At 36.4% G+C, this 20,610-nt stretch overlaps 1 protein-coding gene across 9 annotated transcripts in view; it reads left to right on the top strand.

Annotated features, from left to right (window-relative positions):
• ARID1B (AT-rich interaction domain 1B) overlaps positions 1-20,409 on the top strand; it is a 523,204-nt gene extending 502,795 nt beyond the window's left edge. For all 9 annotated transcript variants that reach the window (XM_074309447.1, XM_074309444.1, XM_074309443.1 and 6 more), the window contains 5 exons: positions 3,699-3,846; positions 6,818-6,914; positions 8,902-9,685; positions 11,433-11,563; positions 14,106-20,409. In XM_074309447.1, the coding sequence (XP_074165548.1) occupies positions 3,699-3,846; positions 6,818-6,914; positions 8,902-9,685; positions 11,433-11,563; positions 14,106-15,833 (2,888 nt within the window). In that variant the 3' untranslated portion in view covers positions 15,834-20,409. The remainder of the gene's footprint in view (positions 1-3,698; positions 3,847-6,817; positions 6,915-8,901; positions 9,686-11,432; positions 11,564-14,105) is intronic.
• Positions 20,410-20,610: the final 201 nt, after the last annotated feature.

Here is a 20,610-nt window from a genome sequence, read left to right as displayed (position 1 = left end):
TAGGTATCACTATTTAACCAATCAGAAATGAAGAACAAACATCTCTGGAATTAAAATGTAAATCAGTAGGAATGTAGGATTTGATTTTTCAAAATTACAATCACATTTTTACAAGGATGATATATCTTCTGCTCTCTTGAATAAAGTGAAAATACAGCTGACTTTCTCTTTATAAATTCCACTAGCTCTCTATTATCTTGAGGATTAAATACAGACTTCTAGTATTTAAAAAAATTTCAGGTTCTGAATCCAAACTGTTCCACCCTAATAACTTATTCCACTTCATATGTTCTGTGATGCAATTAAATTAACATTATTTTTTCTCACAAGCTCCACCTTCTGTCACCATATCTTTGCGCAAACCTTCCCCATTCCTGAAATGAATTCCTTACTCACCTCTACTTCTTAGAACTCCTACTTTCTTTCAAAACTAAGCTCAAACACCCTTTTACTGATTCCATCAGCCTTTCGGCTTCCCAAATCTCAGATTACCTAGTATTTGTATATATTTTGAATACAGATAATGTCTTGAAGGCTTCCTGAATGTAGTGTAAGCCCCTTGAGGCCAGGGTCAGTTTTATTTTTGTTTTCATATTTGGTACAGTGTCTGACATCTAGTGAATGCTTAATAAATAATTGTTAATTGATGGATAGTGGGGACACCTTTGGCGGTATAGTTTAGACTAGTTGGGTACTAGGATTCTTTCCAACTCTAAATTTTATAATTCTTTGATTTTTGAAAGAGAAATAACTAAGTATAAGCAAAAAACATTTGGGAGCCTAGGTTTGGAGTTTATTGTAAACTAAACCAATTATCTACCTATACTGGGCCAGACAGGCTGTTTTCATATTCCTTTTATTTTACAAAGCCCATACTTTTTATTAGTTAGAGAGAAAAATCCTTACTAACAAGGTTTTAGGTTGGTGAAAATTTTCAGTCCTATACTGTAACCTACCTAGAGAGAACTAGATAGAATTTAGGTATCATTTAATGTAATATGTGACTTTCATCTACTAAGTGACACGGTGACTTTAAATGAACCCCTTTTCCTCAATTTTTTTTTTTGTATTTTTGTATAGATTTTTGTATATCTCTGTATAAGTTCACATTTAAATAATTGGAAGCAAATTAAAATAACACTCTCTTTCCAACCCCCCAAAAGTGGAAATTTAGGTATTTTCTAGTGAACATATATCCCTGATCCAAATGAAGTGGAAACTGTCTTCCCTACTGCATCCCATGTCAGTTTTATTGCACCAGTGAATGTACTGAGCTTTGGCAAAGAACAATTATCATCAAAAGTCACAGGAGTCTTTTATGTTTTCTTACTTGGGAAAAAAAAAATGAGGCAATAGATGGTCATAGAAAAAGCATGATCCTGAAATAAAAATCCTTGGGTTGTTAATATTGATTTCTTGACTCTAGCTGAGTAACCTTTCTCAACTACTATCTACCTCACTCTATCTCACTACTATCTCTCTATGAGATGATGTTGATAATGTCTACTGTATCATCAGGTTCAAATAAGATATAATAAAATTTATAATTTTTTTCATAGGTTCACAGGTTCAAACTTGGAAGGGATTTCAGGGGCCAACATTCTCATTTTAGAGATGAGCAAACAGTGCCCAAGAAAGTAAAGCAACTTGAGAAATGATTTAAAAATAAATAAATAAACTATTAACATTGTAGGTAGTATAATGTAGTCTGGTTCTGAAAGGCCTTTTCTCAGTCCACATCCAATTTTTCTCTTCTCAATATAATATTCTCTCCAGGTCTTCTTGGTTCTCCTTTTTTTGGGTCTGTCTCCTTCTCTCTGACCTCGCTACTGCCCTAGTCCATGCTCTCCTCACTTTCCCCCTGGACTAATGTTAACCTTTTTACTTTCTTACCTCTCTCCACTCCAGACCATCCTCCTCTCATCTGTCCAACTAATCTTCCTAAAAAGCAGCTCTGACCAGGTCACTCCCACCATAGATCAAACCCTTTCAGTAAAATCTAATGGTAATTCCCTGATAAAATAGGAAATCCTTTGTTTGGCTTTTAAAGCCTTTCTTGTCTGGACCTCTTCTGATTTTTCAAGTCTTTGAGCATATACTGTGTGAAGTAGCTTCTTCCTTGCCCAAAATACTCCTCAAATCCAGGCATTTACTTTCCTGGGAGGCGCTTCCTCCAAATATCCACCTTCTGGCTTCCTTCAGGTCTCAGCTAACGTTCTACCTTCAACATGAAGTCCTTCCCCTTCCTCGGTGCCCTCTTCTGCAAATGGGGGTATTTGTCCTGTATGTATTCTGTTTATATAGAATTGTTTACATACTGTTTTCCCAACTCCATTAGACTGTGAGTTTCTTGAGAATAGATTTTTCTTATTTTTGGTTTTCTTCATATCTCTAATACTTAACATAGTATCTGGATAGTACCTGGCAGGTAGTAGGCATTTAATAAATGCTAATTGACTTAACTTGAAGCAGTATTATAACACCTATGTGAAGCTAAAAAAGTTAACAAGTTCAGTTTCTAGCTGTAAAATAGGATAACGACTCCTTTGATGGAGTTGTTATAGGAAAAAAATACTTTATAAAGCTTAAAACATTTTAAAGATATGATATCAAAATTCAAGATACTATTATAATAAGCTAATATAGACACAATAATAATACATATAGCTAATGTAATTCTATACTTCTACATTATCCAAATTTATCACTTTTCTAATTTTTTTTTTACCAAGTTAGAAAATTTTCATCAGACCTTCCCATACTTATGACAGAATCAATAGACTGAAAAAACTCAATATTAATACTGTAGGTCAATTAAAATTTTTATTAAAATTCTTAATTGCCTTCAGGCTAGTTTCTTCTGGGTCTGGCCTAATTTCCTTCAGGTCCTAGGCCTATGCTAATTTGCATATCTGACCTAATTGGAACTCTGTTATAAATACGATTGTTTCTCCTTTCATTAGCTGGAATTACTATAATTCTGTAGCTATTTTCTTTAACCTGATTCTATAAAGATCACCACCTGGATAAGTCTACTAGGTCAGAAAGGATTTTTTTTTAAGGATTTCTTTTTTTTAATATATTACCCTCATGTAGGAAATCATACCTACCTACATACCCATCTGTTCTCTGTTTAAAAAATAGATTTCATCCTACAATCTTCTTCCAATGAAAACTAGTTTAGAATATACTAAATTTTGAAAAAGCATGTGCTACTTCTTAATTCCCTTAGAACTCAGTTTCAGAAGAGTTCATTGATGATAGCAAATATGTCTATGATTGTACTACTCATTTTCCATTAGAATTTCATAGGCCAGTAAATTTATAAATAGTGTTTGCAGAACTCCACTCAAGGGTGTGGAGCTCTGGTTTGGAGTATGACTAGTAATCTCTGTACTGGATGCTGCTTGTGTCTCCTGAAACCAGGCCTTAAGTTTAGGGTTCTTCATATATCCAAGTATCCAGACCTGGAGCATTTCTAAGCTTTCTCCTCACTGCATTGTGTCAAGTTTTTGGAAAGAGTTGTAAATATATGGTGATGATCAAGAAAATGAGAAGCCAGGTCCTTCATACATCTGGCCCATCCCTCCAACTCTTCTGCCACATGAACCAAGTGGCAGGGAAGGGAGAACATAAGGAATCAGTGCTTGGTTGTCAGTTTTTCCTTTAATGATTATTCTTTCTTTAAAATATTGCAGTGTCTGGAAGCAGTGAACCCTTCATGACACCAGGACAAATGCCTAATAGTGGAATACAGGATATGTATAACCAGGCCCCAGCTGGAGCAATGTCCAACATGGGAATGGGCCAGCGACAGTTTCCTTATGGGGCCAGTTATGACAGAAGGTAAGTTTTTTTTTCATTTGTTTTTCCTAAGATGAAGGCAAAGAATACTTTCACAAGAATTCTCTTTTCTCCATATACCTATGTAAGAGAGAAGAACAGATCAGTTCATACACTCCAGCCACTAATGATCACTGTTTCTGGTTTCTTTGGAGATTAATGAGGTAGGGAGTGGCCCCTCATTCAGTTTACTGTTGATCAACAAGTGGGTGTGTTAGACAGCTGCCTTCATAGGTCTGACTCCTTCTGATGGGTGTCTGGGAAGAACAGAATCCTCACCTAGTGTTTAAAATACAAGTATATTTATGTCCACAAAAATGCCAAGCCACCCAAGTTACAAAAATGTGATTCACTTGGTTTGAATGCGTTAGAAATCTTCTCTCCACACAGTCTTTACTATTTGAAATGAAAAAGCACATTTCTCAAACTATCATTTCATTTCAAAACTATTGTTTTCATTTATTGTATTAACTGTGAGACTTATTGCTATAGTTTGCAAAAATTCAAGTTTAAAATTAACTGAAGCAAGAATTCAACTTTCTTTTCTTTTTCTTTTTCTCCATGTCTTCTTTCCTTCTTCCCTCTCCCTCTTTCTCCATCTTTGCCCCCCCTTCTTTCTCTTCCTCTCTTCTTTTCTGTTTTTCTCTTATACTCCCATATCCCCCACCTCTCATCTCCTTCTAAAGTAGCTTTGGAATATACCCATGCATTGAGAAAATTACAATGGGAACTAACCTATAGGTTGTGTTTATAAGTCCTCGGGTATGTTTGAAAACCTTTAGAGGTAAACTTGCTATAGAGTCCATTTTTGCCATAGAGTTCTAACATAGAGTCCAGTATTAAATAAAAAGAACAATAGGAGTTAGAAAACCCAGGTGTTTCTTCCTTGGTATCATTGAAAAAGAGAAAGCTGTAACATCTATCTAGGTTTATTTTTACAGTTAAAGAAGGAAAGTAATTCAAAGAAATGTATGTGAAAGATAAAAAGATCAGTAAAGGTATTTTTGCATAAAATAAATATTAAAAGAGTTCATAGTTGAAAAACTGTATTGGGAATGAAGTATTTCCCAATGAAGTTTAATTCCCAGCCTAAAATAGATGCTTAGGAAAGTTATCTTTTTAAAGGCCTCATTATTTACGTATGGGTTACCTCTTTCACTGAAAATTGCCTCTCTTAGTCAATAAATTCTATGTCTCTACAACAGAATTGAATTTAGGTGAAGCTTTTTTTTTTTTTTTTCTATATTGGGAAGAGAGAAGTATTAAGGGGAGGGGGAAGCACTTCTAGGATTATTCTAATTAAGTAAAACCACACTTGTAGTATGGCTTTTCCCAGAAATGCTTAAAGGATTTTCTTGAATTAAAGAGTATAAGATCCCATCTGTTATAAAATTATAGTCTGTCAATTTATAGGTCAAATTATAATGTGGCTCCTGAAAAGGCAGCCTGGGACCACCTGCCCAAAGCACAACAGATATAGTGCCTTTTAACACTGACCCTAGCTATGTCTTCTGATCATTTTCCTAGCCAGCAAACGAGAGTGATGGCTTCTCTGAAGTATCTGTATTCCTAAGATAGCCATTATAGTTCTAATAAGTACAAGGATTTGGTATACAATGTTAGACTTGGCTTAGTTTGACTTTGGCTTTTGGCTTGGCAGTTTGGGGTGGAACAGGTAGGTTTAGGGGACACTGTTCACCATCCTTAGAAAGTGAAAAGCTGTTTTTAGAATTCCATACCATTGTTTCTCTGAAGCAAGCATTTTCTCCCCGTGTTTCTTTTACTGTATTTTCAAGAACTTTGCCTGGCCTAGTTTTAAAATGTCAATCTACTGGCTTCTACTACTTGGTTGGGAGATGAAAAGATAATAATAGAGTTCCTGGTATTTTCCCTTATCTCCTTATTCCTAGAAATATCCTCCTTAACTTCCCCAGCATCCATTGTTGAAACAAATTGAGCATTCCTGATCCAGACAAATTATAAATGTAAGCTCTTTGAGAGCAGGGACTATTTAATGTTTTTGATTACTGTATCCCCAAGGCCTGGGATATACTAGGTGTCTAATATAAAGTTGTAAATTTAAATTGATTCCAGATAAATGTGTCTTTGAGATCCTGGGCAAGTCTTTTCATCTTAACCTATATTTCTAGGTAATTCTCTAAAGAACACCAGTTTCAGAAAATATTGTAACTTGCATTGGCAATGAGCTTTTCCCCATTCAGGACTTTGTCTCCAGTTCCTATTCCTGTCCTGTTCCTTTCTTATTAGCCAGTTTCTCCTATGCCTTTGTCTTTTATTTCTTATTAAACACTAAGATTAATAAACCAGATTAGAGCCAAATAGCATAGGCTTCAATCATGCTATTTTTACCGAATGAAATGATTCACCTTTACATTGCAGTGGAAAGGAATACTATAGTGCACAAATTTAATAACATTTGAAATAATTGTTAAATTTATTATTAAGAAAATAAGAACTTATTACCTTGACAGAGAGTAGTAGTAGAAACTCTGTGTGTATGCATGCACACATACTTATACATACACACATATATGTGTATATATTTCTTTACTTTTCTGAATCCCTGTTTCTCCTCCTTCATTTAAAGATATTGCAAGTTAAATTCTTGTGTAACAACTCCCTGGTGTAGCAAATCCATTCATGTAGTAGGTGGAGCTTCAGCTCAAAGGCCAAGGAATTTGACCAGCGTCATGCAAGGAGCTTGCTTGTTCAACCAGTATTCCTGTGATACCTATTAACCAGCAGCCCTGCCAGCATCATTACCTGAAATGGGTGTTCCCATCCCTTTTACTAAAAATGAAGTATTGCTGCTGCGAAGTGTTTTTGTCTAGAAATTAAATGGCAGATTTAAAAGAATGCAAGTTTGTGGTTTGCAAAACTGAAGTAGTGCCTTCTCCCTGGTCCTGAAGCTTCTCTAGTAGTTGATGGTCTTCTTTGAATTATACCATTGTAGGCATGAGCCTTATGGGCAGCAGTATCCTGGACAAGGACCTCCCTCAGGACAGCCACCATATGGAGGACACCAGCCTGGAATATATCCACAGCAACCGGTAAGGCAGAAAGGAGATGGGAATCATTCTTCTCTCTCTCCCTTTAAAAAACTGGTTTTCCTCAGTCATGAAGCTGGATTCATTTAATTAGCATTAATATTCCACCAGATTGGCTTACAAAGTTTAACAAAATATTTAAACATCTTTCTCTCTTTCCTTTTTATGGATTAGAGGTATGTTTCATATTCAGCACCATAAGACATGGCAGAGATTTTGAAAACTCAAAAATAAATATTATTTGTAGTTTCATGAAGCATATTAAAACATCTCTGACACATTGTATAATATTTTATAACAAGGGTATTTTGAATGCATGTCATAAGTTTGTGTCTCTCACATCTACTTCAGATTTTGAGGCAGAAACCATATCCTTTCTGTGTGCTGAACAGAATTTTTAAGTGTCTAGTATAAAATAATAAATGCTAATGTCTTTAGAATGTGGCTAATTTATTTTACCTTTTTAATTGATTCATTGAATTATCTAACTTCTGTTTCAATAAGTTTAGTAGCCCTCTACAAAGATAAAACTAAGCAATTTATTTTAAATTTATAGTTTTTCTGCTTTGCTAGTTAAAAATAGTGGTGAAGATCTGTGCATCTCATGGTATGATTTTTTTATACTCATGGATACAGTATCTTTTTGGAAAGTTTTTAGCAAATCAGAGAGTTGGTTTTTTTTAATTTGAATTTTCCTTTTTTTTACATTTATATTAATGAGTAAATATATGACAAGGATGACTCTACTAATTTAACTTAACTAGATTTCCTTTTAAAAAAATTAAAGCTTTTTAATTTTTAAAACATATGCATGGATAATTTTTCTATTATTAACCCTTGCAAAAGCCTATGTTCCAATTTTTCCCCTCCTTCCCCTCATCCCCTTCCCTAGATGGCAAATAAACCAATATATGTTAAACATGGTAAAAATATATGCTTAGCTAGATTTCCAAACAAAAAGGGAAAACATACTACCTAAGAACAATCATGAATGCATTGGCTATTTACCAACTTAATGAAAAATCACTATAGGAATATATTAAGTTATCTAAAGTGTCACCCAGGGAATACTTTAAAGAGAAAACTGGACCAGAGGCTTTATTTCTGTTCATACCCCTTCAGAAACTAAAATCAAACCAGGATTTCACTGGAGCTTTTGATATGGACTTAGATGGGATCAAAGATGTTCTGCCTAAGTGGAATAGCTATGGGGATGTTCATGTTAGGTAATATTAGCATAGCCTGAAAATTTACCTAGAGCCACACATAAATGGAAGCCTAATCTTGGGTAGGGGCCAAAGAATTTATTTTATTATGAGACTCTTCCAAGATTTCCCTTTTGCTTGATGAGATAATAGGTAGATAAATATCACTTTTCAAAGCCCAAAGTACTACCTATCTATATCTATATCTATCTATATATGTATATGCATATCTAGCTATATATATATATATATATATATATATATATATATGTATATATGTATATGCATATCTAGCTATATATATATATATATATATGTAGAGGTTCAAAACCCAAAAGTACTATCTATTTATATATATGTATGTATAGATAGATAGATATAGCACTTTTCAAAGCCCAAAATATCATCTGTTAAGTGTCAGTTATCACTGTTGCAGCATTCTCTTACAAATCATGTCCTCAGTTTTTTCTGCTGAATTGGTTACCTGAGAAAATTCCAATGTAAAAGGGACACATTTTTTATTTAATTTGTTTGATTTAGTTCCATGAAAGTTTTAAATATCTAAAACCTCTTAAGTGTTATAAAAATATCTTCATCAGGCATACTATTAGTATTGAGAAATAACCATAAATTGCTATTACTCAGTACTTCTAAGAGCCTTTTCTCTCTTGTAAGTGAATTTTCCATTTGATCAGATCTTTTTTTTTTTTCATAATTTGAAAGTAGATGTGTCTGATTATTACCCTAAGAGCACATTTATATATTTTATTTTAAATTAATTTCAGAACTACAAACGTCACATGGATGGCATGTATGGGCCTCCAGCAAAGCGCCATGAGGGAGATATGTATAACGTTCAATATGGCAGCCAGCAGCAAGAAATGTATAACCAGTACGGCAGTACGTACTCTGGACCAGACAGGAGGCCCATCCAGGGACAGTATCCCTATCCTTACAACAGAGAACGAATGCAGGGCCCGGGTCAGATGCAGCAACACGGTATACCTCCTCAGATGATCGGTGGCCCCATGCAGTCCTCCTCAGGCGAGGGCCCTCAGCAGAACATGTGGCCCACCCGCAATGATATGCCTTATCCGTACCAGAACAGGCAAGGTCCAGGAGGCCCTGCACAGGCTCCCCCTTATCCAGGAATGAACCGCACTGATGAAATGATGGTCCCTGATCAGAGGATAAACCACGAGAGCCAGTGGCCTTCTCACGTCAACCAACGGCAGCCTTACATGTCCTCTTCAGCCTCCATGCAGCCCATCACTCGACCTCCCCAGTCATCCTACCAGACGCCACCATCGATGCCAAACCACATCTCCAGGGCGCCCAGCCCAGCATCCTTCCAGCGCTCCTTGGAGAACCGCATGTCTCCGAGCAAATCCCCCTTCTTGCCCTCCATGAAGATGCAGAAGGTCATCCCCACGGTTCCAGCATCCCAGGTTGCAGGGCCACCGCCCCAGCCGCCCCCCATTCGACGAGAGATCACTTTCCCTCCAGGGTCTGTAGAAGCATCACAACCTGTCTTGAAACAAAGAAGAAAGATTACCTCAAAAGATATTGGTAAGTCTTATGAAGGTCTTCTTCTGTATTAATCCCAGTATTTGTTAGAATTTCAGATAAAGCCTTATAAAGAAAACTCCACATCTCTTCTGAGCGTGAGGATATTGTTTTACAAAGGGAATTGCTAGGGGAAAACCGACTTAAATTGAGGAAACACTGAAGGGGAACCTGAAAATAGCATTTTAATTGGTGAATGGCATGTGCTTCGGTGATTAGAGCACCAGGCAGCAAGTCAGGAACGGAATTATTGACTTTGCATTTTTACTTAACTACTGGGTGACCTTAGGCAAGTTACTTAAAATGTATTATGATAACACCTTCTTAACAATGGTATCAAATAGCTTATTAAAACTTGAAAATAACTCCAGACATCTTAAAGAAAAAACAGCTCCTTCGTTTACAACCTAGGAATTGTTCTAAGGACGAGGAGGACTTTCATTAATATACTATAAGTAATCGATATGACAAGTATACACACACATACATACAGATACATACATTCATACACACACCCCTGAGCCAAGCAGCTTTCTGGCTTTAATACTGACCTGTTCAAGCTTCTCTGAATTTTCATTAGAATTTTTAGATAACATAGAGTGCACAGTTTTTTGTTTTTTTTTCTCTGAGTTTAAAGGAGGCTCTTTCAAATACAATAAACACAAAAATGGAGAAGGCTAAATTTAGAGATTTCTAAAATATCTAACTCACTCTGGTTATCTGAAATGATTGTCAACAACAAAATGCTTTTCTTAGAAAGTAGTGGAAGGTAAAACAGAACATTTTATATCAAAGATTGAGTTTCCTTATAGTAAGGATCAGTGAGACTGGGGAGATTTTGCTGCCCCAACCCCCATAGCTTTAATATCTCACATCCTTTCTTCTTGCCCCTTTACAACAAACTTTTCATATAACTTATTATTGCTGTTTAGTCATCCATGACTTTTTGGGAGGTTTTCTTGGCAAAGTCACTGAGGCAGTTTGCCATTCTCTTCTACAGCTCATTTTATAGATGAGGAAACTGAGCTTTCAGCATTAAATCCAAGGTCACATAGGTACTATCTGTCTGAGACCAAATTTGAACTGAGAAAAAGAAGTTTTCCTGACTCCACTCATAGGACTCTATCCATAGCTACCATAGCCAAGTATAATTAATCTGATTGGTTGCAGCCTGTTGTCTCTTCAAAACCATGAGTCCCCCAAATGTGTTTGCATCCCTTACCTTCCCATTCTAGAAGGAAATGGAAGAGGGCAACTGAGGGATTGGGGAAACCCTGCTCGACCCATATTATTTTTTTCAAGATATATTCTTGCCTATACTTTCTATAGCTAGTAGTCTTCCAAGGATATATAAAAGAAGAGAGCAGTGATAAGAAAGCAAATATTCTTTAACTTAGCTCTTATTGTTGACTCTGAAATCATTAACAAACTCATTGAGGATCATTCTACACCCCACTCCCAACAACAAGAAAACTAAAGAGTGGAATGTTTACTCACTACCAGAAGTGTATTTAGTTCATGTTCAGCTTACAAAAAATACTGGAAGCACATCTGAGCTATAAATTGATCTCTAGTTCTGCACTAGCTTTGAACCTGAAAACTTCCAGGCTTAGCTCTGGCCTTTCAAGTTAATTTTGTTAGCATTCTGACTTTGGAAGTCTGTATCTTCATTTCACATTTCTTACCCTTAGGCTCATTTAGTCTTTAGACCATCACAAATCACTGATGTTAATTTTGTATCTTTTCTCAGTAACTCCTGAGGCGTGGCGTGTGATGATGTCCCTTAAATCGGGCCTTTTGGCTGAAAGTACGTGGGCTTTGGACACTATTAATATCCTCCTCTATGATGACAGCACCGTAGCTACTTTCAATCTCTCTCAGGTAAGAGGAATAGCCCTCATACCCAAAAAGGGGGCTAAAGGAGAATTCTGGAAGATTTAACTCATGCATCATTATGCTAGAATTGATGACAAGGTTAATTATTGTGAGCCTGGCTGGCATTTTTAATCACCTTTGCTGTCACAAGCCACCATTTCTGATTGTAGTAAAATACAGCAATACCAAAAAATACTAATTTGACATAGGATAGAGATAAATTTCAGCCTTTTCAAATTATAAATTTTTTTTTATAATTCTCATCCTGATCCCTTTGTATTGTGGTTAATATTTATTAATAATCAGCAAATTATTTAAACTATGCCTGTGTTGACATTTCTGTTTTCAATCTAATAGTTTGTTTATTCATTAAAGGCTATTAACACATTTTGTTGTGTGTGTTTGCCCTGCCAGAGTGATTAGCTATACTTGTACTTAGCCTTTTTTCACCAAAGCTAATTGTTTGGGTTGTTTTTGGTTTTTTTAAAAGAGACAATTAACCAAAACTATGAGGCTGAGAACAAATGTGTCAACTTATTTGCTAATATTGAAGACACTAACCAGTGGATGGCCATTGATCACAGTATAACAAAACTCATAAAGTTCTCAGTGTTAGGAATTTAAATGGGAAGTAGAATTTTGGCAGACATAAAACAATCCAAAGGAAAGGATCAAAACAATAAATAAATATATAAAACAAGAAGAAGAAAGAAAGAAAATTTAATGATAGGCAGAAAAGAGACCTAAAAAGAAATAATCTGGAGCATATTCTACTATTGATTTTTTTTAAAGAAGTTCATTTTAGAAACAACTCCCAACTCTGCCCAAAAATCTAAATCATAAGATCCAAAATAAACAAAAGCAAGATGAACAGATTTTGCTGCTTGTTGGGGATACCTCATATGAGATCATGCCACATGATGGAGTTTGAAGAAATCAGGGGAATGTAAAATATACCTAGAAAAGGTCATCTTAAAGGAAATATCATTTTCTCCAAATATTTGAACTTATTATGTAAAAGAAGGGAGTTGTTCTGTCATCCCCAGAGTTCAGAAATGGACACAATGAGTGGAAACTTCAGATAGACTTATTTAAGTTCCATATAAGAAAGACTGTCAAAGTAAATTCAATCTCCAGACATGCAGTGAGCTGTCTTGATAGGTGGCACTTTGCCCTTCCTTGGAGTTTTCCAAAATAAGCTGACTAACCACCTGTTAGAAGTGTTGTAAAGGGTCTAGTGTGAATTGGACTAAGTGATTCTTGAGAGTTCAGCCAACTGAGATTCTGTAATTCTTTTGACAGCTGGAATGAACCACTAATCTTGTACTCGTAGATAAAACCACTTTTTCGCCTTAATTCTCTAGTTGATGTAATAAATAAAGCATCACATTTGCTTTTCCTTAAATTACCCCAGGCACTGACTAAAATGGAAGTACAGCTTTTTCTCTACTAGTAAAACAACGTAAAAATTGCATAACTATTCTTTAGTAGATAAGTATGAAAAAAATTACTTTGTCTTTACCAGAAAACTTAAATTTCATGCCTACAGTGGATGAACTGCTGATTATCTTTTTTTAATAACCAAAATTACTTTACCAATAACCCCATTTTTCTCCCAAAATAAAATTTAAACTTAGACACACACATACAGAGTTACTAGAATGTTTTAAACAGACCACTTAGAAACTTAGGTGGTACAGTGCTTTTCAATAGTTGTGCCTTTGACCTTAATTTAAAGAGATGAAGCATAGTGTGTAGAGAGCATGATTTCTATACCTTTTTTGCCAGGGGGAATTTTTGATCACATCATCAGAGATAGTATTTTTCATTCAAACTAATATAATAGTAAAATAGTAGCATTTCTCAGGTAGGAATTTTTGTTTCCACCACTGAAGTTCAATATAAGAGTAACTTAAATGTGAAAAGTAATTCTGCCTAACTTCCTGGTTCATTTATCAGGGCCTGAATTGGTTTGTTGTTTACAAGAAGCAGTTTTGCTAAGGTATCTACTCTTAAAAAGAAATATTTAAGGTTAAAGCATATATTAGAATAACTTATGGTACCTGAGGCAAAATAATAATCATAAAATGATAATAATAGCCATAAAAATAAGGACAAAAACATTCCTATAAGTAATGGAAGTGAAGAAATCACTTTAAGTGAATGAGTCTATTAAATCCAAGCCTTCACCTTCTAATAATAAAGGCTGTGTATAAATTTAAAAAGAAAAAAAAAAGAATGATGTCTACAACATTTCCCTTTGAGAATATGAAAGCATAAAGGAAGCAAAGGTATCACGTGGGTAGTTTGTGAAGGTAAGCAACAATTAGAAAGCAGGGTAAAGGTACTTTAGACAAAAGTGGGAGGATGAGGAAGCTAGTTTTCCTTGACTGCACTTGACCACTCCTGGCCGGGCAATCCATAAATTGTGGGATATATGGAGATATTCTCATAAATGTGAATTTATTGCCATTAAAAGTGTCCTTCCTTTTGGTTGTAATTGGACATTATGACACCATTTCCTATTTTTCTTTTTTTTTTCCCTCAGTTATCTGGATTTCTTGAGCTTTTAGTAGAGTACTTTAGAAAATGCCTGATTGACATTTTTGGAATTCTAATGGAATATGAAGTGGGCGACCCCAGTCAAAAAGCACTTGATCACAACGCAAGTAAGAAAGATGACAGTCTGTCTCTGGCAGATGACTCTGGGAAGGAAGAAGAAGCTGAATGTATTGATTATTATGATGACGAAGATGAAGATGAAGAGGAGGAAGATGAAGAAGATGAAAAGACAGGAGCAGAAGATAAGAGCACGGTTCTTGCCTCTCCCGATGCCAGTATTGATCCAAAAGAGAGGCCCAAGCAAGCAAGTAAATTTGACAAACTGCCAATAAAGATAGTAAAGAAGAATAATCTGTTTGTGGTTGACCGATCTGACAAACTAGGCCGTGTTCAGGAATTCAACAGCGGGCTTCTCCACTGGCAGCTTGGGGGAGGCGACACAACTGAACATATCCAGACTCACTTTGAGAGCAAGATGGAGATTCCTCCTCGCCGGCGGATCCCTCCTGCCCTAGGCTTCCTGGGAAAAAAGAAAGATCTGGAAGGAAGAAGTGAATTTGAGGACCATCCAGAGAAAAGCATAATAGCAACCATCGATGATGTCTTGTCGGCTCGGCCCGGAGCATTGCCCGAAGACTCAAACCCTAGTAACCAGGTCGAAAGCAGTAAGTTTCCCTTTGGTATACACGAAGCCAAAAGCCACCGGAACATTAAACTGCTGGAGGATGAGCCAAGGAGCCGAGATGAGACTCCACTATGCACCATTGCCCACTGGCAGGACTCTCTGGCCAAGCGCTGTATCTGTGTGTCAAATATTGTCCGTAGCTTGTCTTTTGTGCCTGGCAATGACGCCGAAATGTCCAAACATCCAGGCCTGGTGCTGATCCTGGGGAAGCTGATTCTCCTTCACCATGAACATCCAGAGAGAAAACGGGCGCCTCAGACCTATGAGAAAGAAGAGGAGGAAGATAAAGGGGTGACCTGTAGCAAGGATGAGTGGTGGTGGGACTGCCTCGAGGTCTTAAGGGATAACACATTGGTCACATTAGCCAACATTTCTGGGCAGCTAGACTTGTCTGCTTACACGGAAAGCATCTGCTTGCCAATTTTGGATGGCTTGCTACACTGGATGGTGTGCCCATCCGCAGAGGCGCAGGATCCCTTTCCCACGGTGGGACCCAACTCAGTGCTGTCGCCTCAAAGACTCGTGCTGGAGACCCTGTGTAAGCTCAGCATCCAGGACAATAATGTGGACCTTATCCTGGCCACCCCTCCGTTCAGCCGTCAGGAGAAACTCTACGCTACTTTAGTAAGGTACGTTGGAGACCGCAAAAACCCGGTCTGCCGAGAAATGTCCATGGCGCTCTTATCGAACCTTGCCCAAGGGGATGCGCTAGCAGCAAGGGCCATAGCTGTGCAGAAGGGAAGCATCGGAAACTTGATAAGCTTCCTAGAGGACGGGGTCACGATGGCCCAGTACCAGCAGAGCCAGCATAACCTCATGCACATGCAACCTCCACCTCTGGAACCACCTAGCGTAGACATGATGTGCAGGGCGGCCAAGGCCTTGCTGGCCATGGCCAGAGTGGACGAGAACCGCTCAGAGTTCCTTTTGCACGAAGGCCGTTTGCTGGATATCTCGATATCGACTGTCCTGAACTCTCTGGTTGCCTCTGTCATCTGTGATGTACTCTTTCAGATTGGGCAGTTATGACATACGTGAGAAGCCAAGCATGTGTGGGTGAAGATTAGAGGGTCCCCTATAACTGGCTGTTTTCTGTTCTTGTTTATCCAGCATAGAAAGAAGGAAAAGAAAATCTTTGCTCCTCTGCCCCATTCACTTTTTACCAATTGGGAATTAAAGAAATTAATTTGAACAGTTATGAAATTAATATTTGCTGTCTATGTGTATAAGTACATCCTTTTATTTTATTTTTTTTAACCAAAGTTGCTGTCTAGTACATTCAAGGGTCACTTTTTGTTTTCATAGAGTTCCTTTTCAGTGTTTTTTTTTTTTTTCCATGTTTGTATTGCATATTTTTTGGGAAGCAAATTAGTGACTTGAAAAGTTGTGGCAAAATGTTATATGACCGCAAAACTTCACCATGTTGAAACAAAAAGGTGAAAGCAACATACCAACTTCCTGTGTGTCTTATTATTTTTTTTTTTTCAGAGAAAAAAAATACCCGTATCCCATCACCCAAACCTCTGTGCAATAGACACTTCTAGTGATGTAGGTATAGGGATCAAGGCAGTGTGTCAGTCAGTAGTCAAACTATGAAATGATATCAGTTTCTCCACAGGAGAATGGTTACATTAGGCTAGGGGCAAAACCATTTTTTTTTTTTAAAGTTAAGATTGAAAACATATACCTGATGACGATCAACGTAAATTGCTTCCTCACCACTACTGTCATGTCTGCTATCTATTGTTTGACCTTCCACAATGACAGTTCTTCACAATTCCTTTAATCATTTTTTAAATATTTTTTTTACTGCCTAAGGGCCGTGATGTATATAGAAGTTGTACATTGAACATACCCTCATTTTTTTCCTTTTTCTTTTTTTTTTTTTTTTTTTTTTTTTTAGTACAAAGTTTTTAGTTTCTTTTTCATGATGTGGTAACTACAAAGTGATGGTAGATTTAAATAATTTTTTATTTTTATTTTATATATTTTTTTCATTAGGGCCATATCTCCAAAAAAACAAAAAACACAAAAACAAAAAAAACAAAAAACACACAAAAAAAAAAAAAAAACCGAGGGTAATGTACAAGTTTCTGTATGTATAAAGTCATGCTCTATTTCGGGAGAGCAGCCGATCACAATTGCTTCATGAATCAAGGTGTGGAAATGGTTGCGTATGGATTGATTTAGAAAATGGTTATCAGTACAGACAAAAAAAAAAAAAAAGAAATATACAGAAAAAAGGAAGAAACACAACTTCAAAGATTTTTCAGTGATGAGAATCCGCATTTGTATTTCAAGATAATGTAGTTAAAAAAGAAAAAAGAAAAAAAAACTTGATGTAAATTCCTCCTTTTCCTCTGGCTTAATGAATATCATTTATTCAGTATAAAATCTTTATATGTTCCACATGTTAAGAATAAATGTACATTAAATCTTGTTAAGCACTGTGATGGGTATTCTTGAATACTGTTCTGATTTCTATAAGGATGTACGTGGCAACAAAGCCAATTATTAAAAAAAAATATTGAAAATTTCAATAGCATGCCCACCAACTCCCTCATTGAAGAACCAGAGACTGGAAAGTACCTTTAAAGGTCACCTACTTCTTAATGGGCTGAGTTAGTTTTAGACGTAACCAGATTGTTCAAACTGGTCAGTCATCCTCTGAATCAATAAACTCTTACTTATGTGGAGCTGGGATCCTTTTTAGTTTAAAGGGGAGATGGCCACTAACTTTAAAAATATTCAATGTATCCTTAGATGTGATGAGGAAAGCCTCTGGAAGCTTGCTGGTTGGCCCAGAAATACATTCTCCCTGTTTTGAAACCTGCTCTACCTTAATGAAAATTAGACCTGTTTTGGGTTTCCCTCACATGGCTGAAAATTCTTAGCATGTGTTCATTCCAGGTTAGCACATCCACCCTACACTAAGTGTGTACCTTGTTAAATGAATGTGTTCATATTCAACACAGCAAGAGATTAGCATTTACATTTCAGGGCATGACAAGGTTTCTGATACATCCACATTCTCACCCTCCCCCTGGTGCACATTAGTTTTGAATACTGTTTTTTAAAAAAACAAAACAAACAAACAAAAAAAACACAACCACCTAATTTTAACTTTTTCTTCCTGGATCATTGACTATATTACTCTGTAACAATCAATTTCTTTGAAATTGCTGCATGGTGATACTGTTGGTGGGCATCCTTCTTTTTCCGACTCTACCCTTTACATACTTCCCTTGCAATCACAATGTACTCAAGAATTACTGGTCCCACAGGCGTACTGATTATCTTCCCCCTCATAACTCACTGTAATATATGGAAGAGTTAGACAAGTATATACAGTTATAATCAGTGTGAAACGTGATTCCCCAGTGTCACGAAAAAAGATAATTTTTCTTATAAGAAACCTCATCATCTATTTACTCCCACATTGCTTTACTTATTACATAACAATGCAGTCAAATATGTGTTGAATTAAAAATTTATTTATAATGCTACTTTAGATATGTTTACTAAGAATAGGATTTGATGCTCAGCTTTAAGATCTGGAGATTTGTCAGAGAAATTCATTATTATTCTAGCTTCTCTTTCAGAGCACAAGAGTGGAAGGTGTTATCCAAACCCTTAAGTAATCTGACGTGCCAATTCTCTCATCAAACAAGTAGAAAAAAGTAATAATGACTTTTATTTGATATGATTTGATTTATGATCAAATAATATCCTAGATCAGACCTTTTTTATTAATGTGCCTCTTAAGTATAGGTATATATACAAAACAATTTCTCAAGCAAAAAAAGAGTTTAAATTTTTACAATCTTTACCACATACTAAGAAGTTTACACCCCTAGAATTAAAATTTCCTGAAATCCTTACAGACTATGCAGCCTATTTGAGAGCTAGCTAATAGCAGTTAGTTAGCTTTTGTTAGTTGGCTTTTGTCTTCAGAGATTGGCAAGACAACCCAAACTTATTTTACCACCCCCCAAAAAAGATAAAGATACAAAGAAGGGTTTAATATTTTGAAAATCTGCTATAAGTTGAATCTGCTGGGTTTTGAGTGGATAATTTCTTTAATGTCAGGTAAGAAAGATTATAAAGCGGCATCTGCTGAGAAAAGTTTTTTTTTTTTTTTCCTTCCATTGAGAATTATGTCAAGCCAGTTTATTCTGGTAGAGTTGTTCTCTCCCATCACTGGCTAACAGTTACAATGGTTTTGTTAATGGAGGATAATATAAATCCAGGAATCTAAGCTATTAACTACCTCTTTTGTGAAAAGCAGATGGCCTTTACACTGAAGCCCATGCATTTAAAAATTAATTTTTTTTCATTGTCTACTTAGCAGTAGCATCTCTTGCAGGGAAACAAAAAAAGCATATTCTACTTATACCAGAAATAATTAATTCAATAACATTTACTGAACAAATAATATGTGCAAGGCACTTTAGGTGGTGCTAAAGAGGTCATAAAGATGAATAAGATGCAGTATCCTCCCCCTCCCCCCCATCCAGGACTTCAGACTAGTGGTCCAAGCAACCAATTTTAAGATTTCTATTTTACATCCTCATCCTGGGAAGACTCACCAGCCCTTCCACACTACTTTCTTCCTCTACTCAAGTACCACCTGTAGAAAGTCAAGAAAGTCTCACATGGTATTTTCCTACCACATAATGACTCCCTTCTGCCACCTACTCAACTCTCCTCTTTCCCTCTCCCCCCAAAAAAAAATTGGGGGACCAGATCTTTGCCTTGCAAACTTGAGCCCACTAAGAGCATCACCCATGTATTTTGGTAATGCAATCAATTTTGGGAAACTTTTTAGTGAGGAATAAATATGGCAGTTCACTGATTAAAAAAAAAACACTCCATTTTGTCCATTTTTCAACTTTAACATACCTACTTAAAAGTAATAATATTATTAATGGGAAATTGGACAATACCAGATTGGGAGCATGGATACCTGGGCTCTAGTTCCAGCTTTGCCGCCTAATTGGCTATGTGGTGTTGGGTAAGTTCCTTAATCTCTCTGAGCTCCCAGTTTCCTTATCTGTAACGTGGGGATAACTGCCCTACCTACCTCACAGGGTTGTTGTGAGGATCAAATGAGACAAATGTATGTGAAAGCATTTTTATAATTGTAACATGCTACATAAATGTAAGGTATTATTCTTAATTCGATACTTTGAGGATTCTGTATTTTCATCGGTGTGAGCATTCCCTCCACCAGTGCAGATTGCAACCACTCTACGCCTTAGTAGACGGTCTTCTTGAGTTGCCGCCAAAAAAATAAAAAATAAAAATAAGGTCATTATCTGATGACCTATCTTCTGGGGATGAACCTTACTGAACTTAGCTAGTCTGGTCCTTGGACAGCAGATGCACAGTCCTGTCACCAGGCCCATACTCAAATCCTTTCCAGCTTAGTAGGACCTGCTAAAGTTTGTACTCTACTGGAATAGCCTTCGAGGAGACATTGAAATAGACTTTACTGTAAGGTGTTGTCATTATTAAAATGAGGTGATTGAACTAGATAATGGCTAAGAGGTCCCGTCCAGCTCTAAAATTCAATGTTCTAAATAATAAAATTGACTGTTCTGAATATTATCTCCTTTTCCTTCCCCCCTGCTCATATGCTGGTGGGTTAGGGGGTGTGGGGTAGATTTAGTGGTCTATGGAACAAGCCAAGAGCAGGGGAAAAAATGGAGAAGTAAATGGTCCTAGATAATTCCCCAAACTAGATTCACAAGACCTTGAAGAATCAGAGTTGGCTATAATTGTATATGGAGGCAGTCAAGTCTGT

Source organism: Sminthopsis crassicaudata, chromosome 4 (genome assembly GCF_048593235.1).
Source record: "Sminthopsis crassicaudata isolate SCR6 chromosome 4, ASM4859323v1, whole genome shotgun sequence".
Taxonomy (NCBI): Eukaryota; Metazoa; Chordata; class Mammalia; order Dasyuromorphia; family Dasyuridae; genus Sminthopsis; species Sminthopsis crassicaudata.
Note: the sequence above shows the minus strand (reverse complement) of the source record. Positions and strands in the feature narration are given on the sequence as shown.